Source organism: Temnothorax nylanderi, unplaced genomic scaffold, assembly GCF_030848795.1.
Source record: "Temnothorax nylanderi isolate EJ_2023f unplaced genomic scaffold, tnyl_v1.0 TNYL_tig0592_pilon, whole genome shotgun sequence".
NCBI classification, from domain to species: Eukaryota; Metazoa; Arthropoda; class Insecta; order Hymenoptera; family Formicidae; genus Temnothorax; species Temnothorax nylanderi.
In genome coordinates, this window is record NW_027249654.1 from 88,357 (window position 1) to 105,409 (window position 17,053).

The 17,053-nt window shown below is 42.6% G+C and overlaps 1 protein-coding gene across 1 annotated transcript in view; it reads right to left on the minus strand.

Annotated features, from left to right (window-relative positions):
- LOC139784162 (uncharacterized) overlaps positions 1–16,839 on the minus strand; it is a gene marked incomplete at its 5' end in the record, with an annotated part of 41,899 nt that extends 25,060 nt beyond the window's left edge. Inside the window, one exon of the mRNA XM_071723324.1 lies at positions 16,609–16,839. Within this exon, the coding sequence (XP_071579425.1) occupies positions 16,609–16,839 (231 nt within the window). The remainder of the gene's footprint in view (positions 1–16,608) is intronic.
- Between the last annotated feature and the right edge of the window lie 214 nt (positions 16,840–17,053).

A 17,053-nucleotide genomic window follows, 5' to 3' on the forward strand; every position in this document is an offset into this window, starting at 1 on the left:
GGCGGGCGGCCGTCCGAAACCCCGACTTCCGCGAGTCCATTAACATTCGGATCGTTCCCGATTAAGGAACGCCGATCGGCGGCGGTTCCGAGGGGCCGGCGTGCAATTAGCTGGAAACGAGAGTCTAATTGAAGAGCCCCGATATAAACTGCCCGACAACGATCTAATTAGCGTACCAACGTGGTGGTCGGCATCGCTCGATCGCACGGTCGAATTAGAGCTAATCCATCGAGGATTAGATTGAGCGGTCGTTGCGGCTTGTCAAGCACCTGCCGCAAGCCGTCGCGTCGTCGCTATCGAATAATTGCCGGGTCAGCGATTCAATCATCGCAATTTAATGCATATACGCGCGCGTCCTGCCTCTCGCGCGTGACACGGTAAATAATATACGGCTTGCTGCATTAGAAAAAAACTCGACAGCAGCGGGTTAAATACCCGAGAGTAGGACAGCGATCGTACATCGGTCGTCTTGAGTTGTGACACAGAAAAGTGAGGAAAGAGAAATAGAAGAGTTCCTCGTAGCGTATGTTTAAACATATTTCCATCGATGAAATTATCCCGGGAATTTTATAAAAGGGAGATAGAGAGAAAGAAACTGTTAACGTGCCGGAAGTTTCGACAGTCTTTTACTTTTTCTGTAGGACGGTAGTTGAGCCGGATAGATACAGTCATGTGGTAATACGACAGATAAATATGCAGACGTCGAAGCGAAGCGGAAGTACTCTTTCCAGGGAACATTGACGGGGTGTTTAGAATGCGAAAACCGCGTCGCGACCGCCTTTGCGAAAGTTCGCCAATGAAGAATGACGTAAGATAAAGAAACGTATATCGGTCTGGGTGACGCGGCGAAACGAAGCTACGACTTCCTCTTTCGCTCGAGGACGCGTTCGGTATGTTCGTAATGTTCGTATGCACACGGTGGCGCGCCGATGCACTTGCACGGAGCTTAAGATTGCGGTGCACGCGACATTACGTGAGTCGTCGGCACGAAAGTTTTGCCATTTGCAGTTTTCATCCGCGGCCTCGCGTCTGGTAAAACGACGCGTTGTCGCCGAGCCCCCGCGCTCAGATAAGCTCTATATATAATCCGCGTTATATTGCGAGACATCTCACAAACTGCTTTATCATCCAGTTACGTCGTTAAACGTAATCCATATCTTTTTGTGCGAATAAGTATTTCCGTTTATGTGTTTTCTTTTTCAAAGTACCTACATAAAATATATCTGAAGATCTTTGGGAAATTATGACTTCTCAGATAATTTGCCAATGTAACAAAGCAACTAACTATGTAATTACATTGTTAAATACACTGAGAAAAAAAAGTTGTTAACTTGACTAAATACGTTCAACCGATTATTATTTTTTAATTGAAATATTTAAGTATTTAAATTAAATATGACATATTAAATCTAACATGAAAAATGGTAATCAGTTGAATGCATTTAGTCAAGTTAACAACTTTTTTCTCAATTAAAGAATGATATTTAAACCAATATTTTGAGTTAAATAACATTTTGTTATTTTTAACTACCATGTGTGTCGAAATTTATTATTTTAACACAAAACTGGTTTAGTTAAATTAACATTGTTTTAGTTAAATTAACGACATATTGAATAGGAGCAGTGGCGACATAGCGACCTATAGAAATGGCTAAAAAAAAATGGCTGAAATTAAGTATAATCTGACACTACGAATTTAACAGTGTATAATTAAGATTTTCTAGATTATCGAGAAATATGTTATTATAAAATTTCTTCACGTGTATTTGTTGCATTTTGCGTTTTGCGGCTCAATTTCATCATTATATTATTATCGCTGTTGTACTTTGCTACCACTTGATACATGCGCGTGCCGAGTTGAATATTGTGTTGCCGACATGAAGGAAAGAGACGTAAGGTCTCGGTGGTACACAGACCGGTAATGTAACCGTTCCAGTGGCAACTTAACTCGAGGAATAATCAAGCTTTAACGAATGTACGCGGCGAGTTTAACGTAAGCGGAGGTTATCCAAGGTTAGTTCCCTTTATTGACCAGCGGTTAGTACGTTGGCCAGCACGATGTTACGTGTAAGCGTAACTCGGTATACGTGAGCCTCGAGCTTGAGTGCCATTCCCCGAGTAAACGCAAGGAAGCATCCGATATATCTTGACATATCTGGTATCCGTTTTATTGATTAATCTTGACGCGTTTTTCGCTTAATAGATCAAGGCTAATTTTAAATGACCGTTAACCAATAAAGAGACTCGCTCGATTTGATGAATCAAGTATAAACTGACCTCACATACATGCGATGTTGATAGAAAGAGCGAATTTACTTCGCTGAGCCGAGGATAATTTTAAACAATGTTGGTATGTATAACCGGTCCTAAAGCGATTGCAGCCGCGCGTTAGAGATCCCAATTTAACTCGCCCCGAGGAGCTTGTCCCGCTTCTAAATGGCTGATTTGTGGAACGGAGGTTCGCTGTCTTCGGTTTCCGTAAGATATGACACTCGAATTACACCGTGGATGTTCTCCCTGAATTATGAATGCACCCCGCACGAAGCTGCCGGGCGTGCCGCCTCTCTTGTTTCGAGCGTCGAAACGACGGCGCGAAATGAACGACGTGTACGTTTTAAAACGCGAAATTTATCGTTCTCCTATATTACTGACGCTTTCGCGTATTCTCTAGCGAGAGATGACGCCGCAAGAATACACGCGCGAATATTCGTTCCCCTTCATTGTATGTAGATTTGCGTCTAGAACTTTTTGCCAGATGACCACGTGCCTTCTTTATGCGGATTCGCGACGCTTCGGAAAATTTCATGTGAATAGATCTCGCAATAATCGAGATATTTTCGGTGGGCGTGAAGTAAAATGTTCTTCCCACGTCGTAACACAGTAAAAGTTCAACCTCCTGCATAATGTAGCGTGCTTAGTAATGGGATGCACGCCGAAAGCGCAAAGTATAAGCGCGATCATGGATGGTATAAGTGAAATATTGTACGCAGGTTTAAACATATTTTCCGTCGCGATCATAGTGCGGTCGTAATGCGACTTTAATGGGCTCTTAGAGTCAAGTTACATTTCTCATTGAACGGCATACGCAAGATTGCCAAGCGGTTCTGAAATTATATGAGGAAGATCGTATATGCCTCCTCTCCGCTTCGAGATATATATTCTGCAAGTACAAAAGGGGGGGGGGGGCGAGCTATCGTTCAAGTTCGAAGAACTTACTCGCGAGAGACAGAAAGGTTCTCGGTAGGAGTGGCCCGATCGATGAGGAACGATCAGTCGATCATTTGGAATTTTAAAACGTTTTTCAATGATCGTCGGCAAGATTTACTTCATCGATGCACCGTAACTCATGCAAATAATGTGTACTGGGCAGAGGTTACGCTGAAATGACCATTTAGCGCATTCTAGGATACTCGTATGACCGACTACTCGTAGGGCTCCATTCATTATGGTTTATTCATAAAACACTTCACGTGCACGCGCGCCTTTGAGAGAGCGACCATTACGACGATTTTACAGGCGCGTCTACCTTAGGAATCTCTTTGCGAGAGCCGTGCCATTTGCCATTTTACGTAACTTGATATATTCTCCGTCTGAGCGAACGTATGAACGTTTCTTATTATATAAACGCGATTTTGTATATCGTTACGTTCTGGAATGACTTATTTTTGACTCTGTAAAATATTTTACGCTCGCACGACATCACGAACGTTAAGTACACGACTGCTACACTCTCGGCTCGTGCCATTAACAATCGAATCGTAAAATGCAAATCGTAAACCGCACGTGCGTGATCCAGACGCGCGTGCTGAGAACCACTGTAAGGTAGGAATCTGACGGTAAATTACGAGCTACACGAGTACCTACGCAGGATGTCCAATCTGCGCAGGTGGTCGCCCGACGACGGTCGGACGTCCGCGAAAGGGATGTACGCGAGGGAATTACATGAGACAATCAGTCAATTTTTCTCTCGTTTCGATAACGAATCCTGAAGTGGCCGGGTAAGAAGCAGCCGATCTGTGCGTCAGTTGAGCTCGAGCTGTTGCGGCGGCGTATTACTTTTGCGCGAACTATGTAGTCACGATTTTGGCGATGTATAATAAAAGATCCGCGACGCGGCGTACAGTTCAAATCTCTCTGTATACAATTAAACTAACAATTCACGCGAGATGCACCGATATGTAATATTTAATATAGTTGCTACTAAATTTTTGTCATGAGACGTTAAGATTCCAAGGAGTTTCTACTCTTGAGGAATCATCCGCAAATAAAAGTAACTGTCATATTTGTTTTGCTATCTTACAATTAGTTTTGTGTATTGTACTGTGAATCTGCGCGATCGAGCCGCGCGATTTCCAGCAAAAGCGCCTTGAAAAAGCGATAGACGCGCGGCGCCTCTGTAGTCATTAGGGTTAATTGATGGGTCGTTACCCAGCGATGTGATTTCCAATTGAGATTCTTCATCAACTGAGTTCTAGACATTGCGGTTGAATGACGTGTCTATAAAACGTATATTTTAAATTTTCTGTATTTATGTGAGGACATTGAGTTAGGTATATATATAAGAATGTTGAGCACAAACGATAAAAATAAATAATCTTCAATTTAAAGTAGTTATATATAGATTATAGAAATCGTAAAGATGGTTGAAAATATTTCCATAATTATCTTACGTTGTACTACACACGTTGAATTCTTTAATTATTATATTTTACAATATTTATGAGAGAAAGAAATTTATTTTTTTATTTCAGAGAATATTCTTTTATTATCTTTTTTTATACAAGAAGTATGTCTTTGGAATTTCGTGATAAATTAAATTTTAAAATTGTGTACATTGTATCGAGTACTTTTTAGCAGTTTTAGACTTTATCTGATAGAATGTAATTTATCTTGCTGCGTTCACTGAAGCTAATGTTTCTTCTCGGAAGAGAAATCTCATATCGTGATAAAGTGTAGATACCTACATCCTAAAGTATAGGTCTTACAGGCTATATTCGTAATATTGTTTAATTTTGAGCAAACAGAAAGCAAAGAGAATTAAAAAATGAATTTTTATCACAAATTTATTAATCAATAAAAAAGTTTAATGTAACATATTTGCAAGAGAGCTTTGGTTTGTGCGAAGACAAAAATAGACCATCACATGGATTTAAGTGACAACCTCGAGTTAATTTCTTGAGACTCACATTCCGATCATTTTAACATCGATATAAACTTGTCAGTCAATGCCAATTACGGAGTACAGTCTTGACCCTCGAACGGATGTTGAATATTGCGTGAAGGTTGTACGACGGTGATGATCGTCGTATGACGTCGTATAGTCAGCCACTATATTATCTACTCAAGTCAGAGGCGAGGAAGACGACTAGCGAGACAGTGATAGTCTTGCGTGAAACCTCTGCCATTTTATCATTTTCGCCATCAAAATAGTATTCTATAAATACTCATATCGCATCTAAGTTAGACATGAAAAGTATCGTTTGAATGGTTAAATATATCATGATGTTTTGTACGCATCAGTTTACTGAGTTAACACGTGCTAAGTTAGTCTCTATCGCCGCGGTTATCTCACTCCCGGCGGTACAACTATAGAGAGCGATCGTTTAGTTTTCATTGACTGGCGAATATCTGATGGGACCAGCGCCATCGCGTTCGTTCGCAATCTAAAAGACGGATCGGACGTTTCCTGCGGAGGAGAATGTACGTGTGGTGCACGCACGCACACGCGTGTGCGACGGCGACGTGCGCACGCACGTTCTCTAGGTACGTCTCGGTGCAAAAATAGAAATAACACGGTGCTTAGCATGAGAGAGCATGTCTGGCATGTACGAGGCGGGACTATCGATATCTGACAGCTGACCCTGCGAGGTCAGCGCGAGTAGGCGAGGCCCTACGGCCCCAACGGAAAAGGAAGTCGTGACTCGATTTCTTCTTTCTGCCATCTATCTCTGGCTCGCTTTCCGTCACACAACCTCCATCGACATCGATCTTGTAATTCTCTCACCTGACACGCACTATTTCAGGGTGATTTAATAATCGCGGTAGACCCGGATATTACGAGATGACAGTAGTTTAAAAATTTGTTATTAAGATAAAAAAATATTCAGTCGTATTTACATATTAGCTCATATTTATTATTAAAATTACGTATTAGGTACTAGGCTTACATGATTAAAACAGGTTTACATTAGTGAATAATATAACATGAGCAATTACAACGCCGGTGCTCAATCAAAGTCGCGATTATAGTTGTTACCGCGTGAAAGTATCTCAATAGTTCAATGCCATTGCGGATATCTTGGAAGGTTTTAATTATAATCATTATTCGGCAAATTGCGGTAAAAGGTTTCCGTGGAACACTTTAATGGTCGCCGTTTTATTTTTCTGCTTCATACGAGACAGTTTTGTTCGAGATTGCGTTAATTGCTCAAACACTTAAATAGTTTTTCAAGTAATTTCACTGAGAGGCTTAGCGCGATAAGAGCGCGTATCCCGTCGGTGGACTGATATTTTCGCCGACACCTGTCAGAGCGAGACAGGCCACTCAGTCAAGTGTAATTCCGAGACAGGACCCACGTCGACGTGATGGTCCCATTAAAATGATGGGCATGTACGGACGGCTGACGCAACGTCCCATTCACCTTGCGCGGACCGGGTGCATCGTTAATCTTGCGTGGGGTCTCCATCCCGGCTACTCAGAAATGTAACGAGGGTGGCCGGATAATTCTGGTGGCGACTCGAGAAAACCATTAAAAATGATAACCGCGTCTCTCTACCGCTCCAGATTGGGATCTACCACATTCCGTGAGAATGTAACATCCGTCTTCTTCTTGTCTCTCTTCCCATCGCGACGCCTTACTGCCACGAATCTGCCCCGCGTCGTCTCCCGCGCCTCGGATCTCCAAATGAAAACGTCGTTTCATCGTAACAGAAAAATAAAAAACATAATAAAACTTGTAATTATTTTCCACAGCTTTTTACGAGTTAAATTTTTCGATTTGTGAAATCCGATTGCGCATTTTCAATCTCGTGCCAGCGTTCGATAATATCGTTCTCCAAGTCCCCCTTGTCTCACAGCTTGCGTGAAAATTAGATGTTCTCGCATATCTACAACGTACGCTTTAATTCTATGACAGTTAGGCGCGGTTCACGCCTCGGTTGTATGCAACATATGATATGCATGACTCAAGTGTGTCAGTCACGATAGTTTCTTTGCGATGCTAAACACGGTGTCGCGGGCTCGCTTTCTCGATCTATCTGGAAAACGCACAGGTGACGATTCTCAGAATCTTGCTACAACGTGTCGTACACAGTCATTTTATTACTACTTCTGTTTGTTTATTTCATTATTCGCGCGCGTCGCGCGGGCGCGTTCGATCAATCAGTCTCGGCTCGGTTTCGCGCTGTTGCGCGTGCATTTTCGACGACGCGACGCGACGCCACGCCATCCAGCAGCCGCCGGGAACGTGCAAGCACATTTATGAATACAAGAAGGATAAAACAATGGCGAAAGAGGCGTTTGTTCTCCTCTTGTTGCTCGCTCCGACAAGCGAGCGCGTCGCCATCGGCCAGCGGTGTATAATTCTTGGCAAAGATTCGGCGCAGCCTTTTCCGTTGCAGCTGCCACCCTCGTCAAATTCCACCCGATATTATCTGTCCCTTTGTGCGGCGCTCGTAGGCACTCGTGGAAACCGTGAAACCTCTGTTTGTGCTTGTTACCGATGATAGTTTAACTGTCCTCATTGACATATGCATTAAAGTCCGAAAGTTCTAACGTTTGTGTTTGCACAGTTGAATATCAGGCTCGGAAATACGCTCTCCTGTGGTAATCCGGGATTACTAAAGATAGCTTCGGCCCGCTTTGCCTCTTTCTTTGATGCAGCAACATTTCAGAACACTCCGAGGAAAGGTCTCTATGAAAAGGCATCTATGCAGCACTTTGAGCCCTTTTGCGATAACTAATGGCACGGATGCATAAATAGGACCGGTGTCGGAAGATTCAGGTCATCACAAATCCCTAAAAGCGCCTTTTAAGATGCATCCACTATTTCGTTTTGAATTATCCTACAATTCGTTAAGCAGGCGAACGTCATTACAGAACATAAATGAAATAAAAAAATAAAATGAAAAAATATATTCTTTAATTTTCTTCAATTAGTATCAAAAACTGAAATCGTGTCAATTAAATTCTTTCCGATTTGTCAAGTTTATGGGAGAAACGACGTTGCTGTAATTTAATTGAATGAATATTCTAATAATGATAAAGAAGCAAACACCTTTCCTGAAATGCGATATTTCGTGTTGCGATCGTTTATGCACAAGTGACGTTAATTTACGCAAATCGCGGAAAACGAGGTAATCCTTCTGAAAACGTAATCGCCGAGGCAATATCCGCTAGATCCGGCCGATGTGCAATGAACTCCGCGTTAGGTTCTATCTATGGATGTCTAATGCAGAATTCACACCTTTCACCGCGTTGAACCGCTTACGACGAGCTAGGATGAAGAGACGTCTTATCTGGTAGTACGTTACAATGAGAATCCAAAAATACCATTCCGTTCATCCGGTTCCGTATTTCCTTCGTATTTCGAAATGATCTTTTTTTTCTTTCTAATAGATCATTAAAGGAGAATCGTTACACGCTGCACGGTATGTAATTTTCTAGTAATTTATAACTTTACTAACCTGATTGCGCCACTCGTTCTCCGACCTCGATTTTTTTTTTATTTCTGCTTCTTTAGCGTTTGTCATACTCATATACCGCACGCAGGTGGAATTCGATGAAACGCCACGTTATATTCATGTATAATGTATCACCAGATACTTAATTTACTATTCGCGTTCACATTTCTTCTGGAGCAGCGAGCAAAACGCTTGCAACCACGACACGACGATCGTTACGCTCTGTCCCTTTTTCTGCCGAGCCATTTTGCCGCAGCACGAGCGATTCCAGGAAAGCAGGCGTATTAGCGTGGGGATTATCCTGACGGAAAGTGTATCCGGTTGCCCGAACTTTGGGGAAGCGCTTTTATCCTTGTGCAACGTTATTCGACCAGTCGCGAATTGCAAAGATTGTGCGAGCGCCGGTCGAGTGCTGGCGTTATTAAACGTCGTGAAATGCGAGGGGCCTTAGTTGCGCCGGGTTGCTTCTTTAATTTCGTGTGCGCCGACCATCACGTAGGTGCCCATTAACGACCATTCCGAATTTTTTTTTTTCTTTACCAAAGGCAGAACGGAAGGAGGGTTCGGCGGAAGGGCAAGATTTCAATTCGAATAAAAGCCGGCCGATGTTTACGTTGCTGACGTTATAGCTAGGACGTTTTCGTGAGACATGTAAATTTAACGCACTGAGAAATATATAAGTTTTATTAGCTTCTCGTTACGTTTACGATATCGTCATGCGCGACGAGAATGGAGACCATTAACGATTAGCTAATCTGCTTTCGGCATACTGGCCTCTCGCTCATAAAGACGGCCCTGTTGACGAGCCCATCATTCATCAAACGGATCTCCCTAAAGTACTTTAACGATCGACGGGCGTTAACCCAGTTGCTCGAGCATGAGTGCGCGTACGCGCGACTTGATGATCCAGCGGGACTCCATAAATCAGAGGTATTTCGGTATCGCGGAAGTCACGGTATTTATATAACGTAGGTTCGCGTACACCTACGGCGTCGCACTTTGTGTCCGGGTGTCGGTGGATCAAGCGTGCACATGCCCGTCGCGATGCTCGCGACTGCCGACTGCACGTCGACTGCAGCGTCTGCGACGAATTTGATACCCGGCCAAGTGTGGCTCGGCTGGGAACTGACTCACTCGACGTGTCGAGTGGACCAAGTTAGAAGTACCTACCAGCCCAGTATCGGACTGTCTAGAATCAAGCTCATCCGTCCAGAAGAGAGACTCGTACCACGGGGTACAAAGAGATGAAAAGTGCGCGAGGACGGGCGCAATTTAATCTCGCATCGACAGCTGGCTATTAAGAGGGGTTGCCCGATATAATAATAGAGGATAACTGGAGCGCGGCGTCGCGACGGCTGTTCTTTGAGTGACGTAAAGCGAGGGAGGGTGCCACTTCGTCACTCTCGTCAGTGGGACAAGAAACGGCCTCTTGTGAAATGTCTTGTCTCTAAACTTACGGTGTTTGATGCTGTTTATTGGCATCACGGGGCTCGCAAGAGGTAAATAGGGTTGCCTCTCTAGCTCGAGAAAGGTTTCATATTACAAATTATAAGTTGATACACTGTTAAATATTAAAAGTGAAATTTAAACCGGTACCTTGAGTTAAATAGCATTTTGTTATTTTTAACAATCATGTGTGTCGAAATTTATTATTTTAACACAAAACAGTATTATTTTAACTCCATTAGTTTAGTTAAAATGTTAAGTTAACGATATATTGAGGAGGACCTATAGGAATGGTTAAAAATGACAAACTGAGTATAATTTGACATCACGAATTTAACAGTGTATCACAAACTTTATTAATATTTATTTTGATATCTTAGCTGTACGTCACAAATATTCGATAAAATAAAATATTCCCTAATATCCGAAAATAACATAGAAAAAAAAACTTAAAATCCGTATTTTATTCGTTATATTCTCCATAGATATTGGGTGTGTGTCGCGTTTTATAAACGCCAACACGTATTAATAAATATTAATATTAGCGATGCTTCATACTATTAAACTGATCAAACCATTTAATTACCGGATCGCGTTACGGCATAAATATCAGCACGTTTTCTTATAACGTTCGCTTATACGCCTTAGAGCCTTAGAGAGATCGTTTATCGTACTCGATAAGTTATGGAAGATAACGACGAAGTTTGCAGTTTGTACGTGCTGTCAGGAGGCGTTCGGTGTGTCTCGGATATTAATTCCTCTGATAACATTGGCAGAGACATATGCCCGAGAATTTATGGTGGACATATTGCCCTCTCGATGTCGCAACCTGCAACGGAATTGCGCGCATTCTATAATGCTTTATCGGTTCGCGGATAAAAGAAGGCGACATATCCCATTAAATTTATCTCATTCTCAGTTGTGACCCCTGGTTCCCGAACCTGTACATTTATCACAATCAGTGCTCTCGATTGGCCGGTCGGCCGTCGAGTGTGGGTGCGTGGGACAACGATACGTCGAGCGATCTGTAGCGAGATAAAGGATACGGAGGAAAGTACACGCGTCTACCGCTTAGTCGCATAATTAAACGTTTTCCCGTCTCTTGTAATATTCCAGACTAGATTGCTTGCGTTACTTGTCATACGAACGTGTATCATTAGATATGATATCACTAAACATAATTGGTTTCAATTGTTCGCGTATGTACTCGTTCCTTTACTTTATAGGGATTAGCACAAATTATCGTAGCCAGTAGTATACATGTTTCTTGAAAGAATGTGCGAATTGTACACGATCATGTAGTCACAAGCTGGTAACATAGTTTTATGACTCCATCAATTCTTCTCACGCGGCTTTGCCCGAGTAAGGACTGAAGTCCGTTGGTTTTTGCTCGATTAAGGACAAGGTGTTTGGCGTGCCTTTCTTCCTCCTTGTTCCTTCCTTCGAGACGACGTAAGCGCGACAGTCCTCTCTCGGCGCTCGCTCTTAATCCATTCCCGTTCGTGAGAGCGGATATATTCGTGCTCGTCGATTTCGCACGTCCCACCCATAAATTTATCCCGTCGCCTCTTGTCACTCGTCGCGGCGCTTACTCCTGCGTCCCTTGCAATTGCGACCTTTTTTGCGCCCTCCGCCGCGAGGTCTGCGACCCTCGAGAGCAACAGACTGCCGCAGTTCAGACATGCATCTTTACGAATGATGCGACGCGACTCCACTGAAAGTGTCGATTGATCGGCAGCGTAGATTGTTTGTGTTTTCCGAGAGACATGAGATATGCGAATATGATACAAAGACCAGAAGTCAGTCAGTAGAAAAGTATGATTGAATTAGATGCATTGAATTAGAAGCATGCAGTTTAACTCTTACTTATGTCTCTTCAGTTGAATTTTTTATTCAGCTAAATCACATAGAAGCCCCTATCAATTTGATACTCCCAAAAAACACGTGATATGATTGCCTCCTAATAAATGTTTCCTCGTTCTTAACCCGCTATCGTTTCTCACAACGATCGGCAAGAACTTATGCTAATGTTACGTGGCAAAACTGGTAATTGCGGCGAAATGCAAATTATACCCGCGGCGTTATTGCACCTCGGTATCGGCAATTACGTGCTCATTGGAATTTATATCGCACCGATTTTTGTTCTCAAACGAGAGTATCGTTAAAAAAATTAGGCTCATCTTTAATAAAAGATATCCGATATTTCTGTAAGTGTAAAACAAGATTTGTCTGTTTTATTAATGCCGTTACGTTGGAGATATCATTTTCGGGATTTTGCAAAGTCCGACCCGGAACATATCGATTTATTACTATTTTTATTTTTAATTGCAAAATCTAAATCTTCAGTGAAAATTGATAAGCCAAGATTCGTACAGCCAGACTAGTTTTTTCAAGTTTGTTTTCTGCAGTTTTATTTAAATTCACGAATTAAAATTCACGAAATCATGCGGCTAACTTTCGCTTTAACCGACCAACCCATGTAATTTCTCACGATCGTTTCACAGCTTAATTTTTACGAGGAGGAAATTAGTATGGGCTGTGGCGACTTAAAGACTTTAAACGTCTTCGAAGCAATGGTCGATGGCAATTGACCACAACCCTCGTCGCCGTCCTCTCAGAACGTTATACGTGGCTATTGTTGCTTGACGGGTACGGGAGGTAACTAAAAGACGAGACTAATTGTCGACCGTAAAATGACGGTTGCACATCATTGCGTACGGAATTGATGAGCGAATAAAATTGTTGAGAATTTTTTCTTTAATCGACCGATAATAATTGCAACAGAAAATCTGTTTCTCCGAAGTAATTACATTAATCTTATTGATATATGCTTTTATATCATTTTATTGTCGAAATAATTCAATATATATAGATAGGTATGTTCAAGAATATCTACTACGTTCAAAGTGGTAAACTAACTATCAAACTACTATGGAGTACTATCAAACGCGTTCGTATAAAGTTATATCTCTGTGCGATAAGATATAATCAAGAATTGATTTTTCTTCGTTCTGCTTCGTCCACAAATCTTTCTAGAATACAATCGTCCGCTGTCTTCCATTAGACACATGTCTCTTTTTAAGTGTCAAATATCTCTCGCACACAGATAAGAAACGATTAATATCCCACGGTGTGCTGCACTTGTCTGTCGTTCGCTCTGCGGCCGATATAAATGGGACGCATTTATCACCCGGATTAATTGATTCATTAAGTTCAGTAGCAGAGGATTTGAATTCCATGCGGGGTTCATTGAAACGTTGATGCGTGGAATGAAGATCCGTAGTCGCGTGATTCCTATAATCGTCGTAAGACCGCCGCTAATCGATAGAAACGTGGTATTACGGAACGGATTCGTGTGTGGACCGTGAATTAGTCTCTTGTAACAACTTAATGCGGGAATAATGAGTGTGCGATATTAACATACTCACAAATCACCAGGTTCTAGAGAAAGTCAGAGGAATGGGGAAATCTCCTGCTCGCAATTAATCGAAAAGAGAGATCAAGGGTCAATATTCTCCCGTGCGCCGGAGTCCTCTTGGTCACTTTCGATTTTCTTTTGCATTCCGACGCGGTTCCGTACGGATGTTCGAAGCGCAATAATTAAGCGCGACTCACACCGATCGCGCGATACGTATAGCGATACGTATAAAAAAAGACATTGGTCACCGATACGTATTTTATGCGAGTGTAGTACATGGACTTTAAGGAACGCTTTTATACTCCGCGATATTTTATCGTTCTTATCGCGCGGTAGTCAGGCGCGTGGGGTTTCATCGAAGACATTCGGCCATTTCGTTAATTTTTAATGAAAACGTCATAAACCGTTAATTGCTTGCCTCCACCCCTCCTTCGATTCGTTCGACTTGGCAATCTCGAGGTGACTTATGGTACACTCAATACGCGCGCGGTTATGACATTATGTATTCATTACGCAGAGATAATAATACACCAATGGTGGGCTTCGAACCGGCCACTCTGCGACGAAAGCTTCGGCGAGTAATTAATCCGGCTTGGCTGGCGTCACGGCGTATAATGAGGGAGGAGCGGATTCGTTGTATTTGCTTTTAAATTGCATATTTTATGATGCGAATGCCTTACGGTCACTGTACCGCGAAATAGCGCTTGTGTATACCATGCGTTTAAGATTGAATTCGCGGAAAAGTGATAAATTTGTTACACAATGTGAGGTGTAATCATCCAAAGATGATCGAACTTGTTAAACGGCATTATGTTTCGGCGGCGTTTCTAATTGAAAAGGTGATGATTACTGATAATTACGCTTGCGTTTCACAAGGTATAAAGGTATATACTTGAAAATCAATCGGTCTGCGTGCATCGCGAAATTTCTGCAACCCGGTGCAACCTGGAATTGGGTTAGGTCAAGCCGGCCGCGAAAATAATGGTGTGCATGCGGCGAGGTGAAAACCGATCGTGGGGGTCCTCCATAATCGCGCGCGATGAAACGGCGCTGGCGCAAAGTATCGGGTTGCGAAATAAGCAGCGTGTTTAAATTCAACCTGTAAACGCGATCAGTTGCATAATCACGACTACCGGTTCGCCAAATGAAGGTCTAAAGCTGAGAATATCCTCGTCGGCGGTGAAAAAAAACAAATTACGGAGAAATCCTGTTCTGCCAAATCATATTAATTCCCAATGGAAATCCGATCCCACGTAAGTAAAGACGATTCTCGCTACAAATCTCATTTGTTCATCACGAGATCGTTCATCCATCATCGGCGCAAGATCGTGCGATTGTGAGCGAACATTAAGCTTGTGTATCGACGCTGATAATCACATACAGCATCACGACTGGAGACCTAATAATTTTCCGATATATCGTTGCCGTGCATGTAAACGCGCGCGTAAGTATAGCTGTCCCGTTAAACTGACGGCGATGGACCACCAACCACGATGGCGCGTGTCATCCGTCAAATTACGATTGACTTAAGCGGCGTTCTTAAGCTGACGGCGCTCGAAAGTCGACGTATATTGACAATCCACGACCAGACACGCTACATTCGTATTCATCCGTTTCTTCACGGTCTTAATTATGCCGTGACGGCACGTAGTACCTATGAGAAATGTCGAAGGGGAAGAAACATGTTGTAATTCCCGCGTTAAGTTATAGTTTTAATATTTTACCGCTTTTATATGCGTAACGTTGCCGGCAGGAATCTTGAAAAAAATCTCGCTGTGATACGCGAATTATTATCATCGTTGTAAATTATGGTTTTAACATTTTTATAAGTGATATAGACATTTTATTTATATATAGATAAGTTATGGTTTTAATATTTCATTGCTTTTACGTTTATGTATGTAACGTTGCCGGAGCAAAGAGTTTTAAAAAAATCTCGCCGTGTGACACGCGAATTATTATCTATCGTTATCGAGCGTCGAATTCGCGATCGTTTATTACGTCGCGGTTTACAGTTCAACTACGATGTCTGATTGCGTATGTAGTAGCCAGATAAAGGCAAAATAATTCAATTAGTCAACATACGTCGGGTCGCCCTGTAATGCCACTTGTTTTCCGTGACACTAATGCGTCCACTTAAAACCGGACCAATTACCACGATTATTTCTATGTAAAAGAACCATTTCGCGCAGGCATCCAATTCCAGACCAGACCAGCTATAACGCGTCTGCAGCCGCGTGCATAGTGGAGAAAGAAAAAAAGTAAACGGTCGTTGTCGTTTATCGCGATGGAGCGTTTCGCGGGTTTCGCGCTTATAAAAGCTGTGTATAAAATTTGCCATGACCAAAGCTGAGAGGTAATTTACACGGATTTGCACGGTTCGATATCACGGGAACGATCCGTAAATCGTGTCCCGTATATTGTTGGCTCTTCTCTCGGGAGACATATCCCGCTAATAAATTGTCCGCAATTCAGTTTACACGATTAATGGTACTTTCTCCCGCCGGATAACGTCTTCTCCTTACGTCGATGCATCCATCTCGTTGCCCCGGCGCGGCGAGGCACCGACGCACCTCTTTCTACCGGCGATTTATCCGGCATGCGGCGGGAGCCCACATTTACGAGATCGTTTATCGTTCAATCGATTCGGTCCGCGCAGCTAACGCCGCGCCGTTAATTCGCTTAATGTTATCTTGGCAAATTATGCGTCGCGGTAGTTAATAATTATTGCGGCCTTGCATACCTCCGACCGTCCCGCGAAATTCCCCCGCATTGAGCGTGAAAGATACGCGGGGAATTTGTCATGCATCGACGAACAAGCTATGTATCAGCTCTTTGATGATATTTTCGTAGAATTAGTTTTGATTGCTTTTTTTTCTTAATTAAAAACTGATGATTTTTGTAAACTATTTTTATTACTTATTTAACTATTCGCGAGTCAAATTGATTTACATTTTATTTTGTCGAATCTAGATACGAAAATGAACATATTACAGCGAGAAAAAAGAAAAGCGAAAAAAATGAATGATATTTTCATAAAAGAAATTACGTAACGGACTTACGTAGAAGGAAAGCTCGACGCGGTGAGAGTGCTTCGGCACACAAGTGAGCGCTTCCGATCTGCAGCATCCGTTCGTCCGAGCACCTGTGCAATATGGCGCAGTGTGGGATGTAGGTGGTCGATGGGCTCGGATAAACGTCACGAACCGGAATGACTCTCGCGCGTGGCCATTGGCAGCTGCCTTCCTTGTTGACTTTAATTGCGTGCTGAAGAGCCTCTCGGATTTCAGCACCTAGGGCAAACATTCGCCGGTAAAGTACAATATCCCGTGGGATCGTGGTAATCATGAGAATGACAGGCGTAACTAACCCGCTTTCGCAAATCCAATAAAAAAAAATGAGGTTTACGCTATGTATAATCCTCATTCCCGGCGCGTAACAATTGTGTTTATCTCTTAGAAAGCCGGTAGCTACACCTACTCGCGCGGCAGTGATATTTGATTTGCG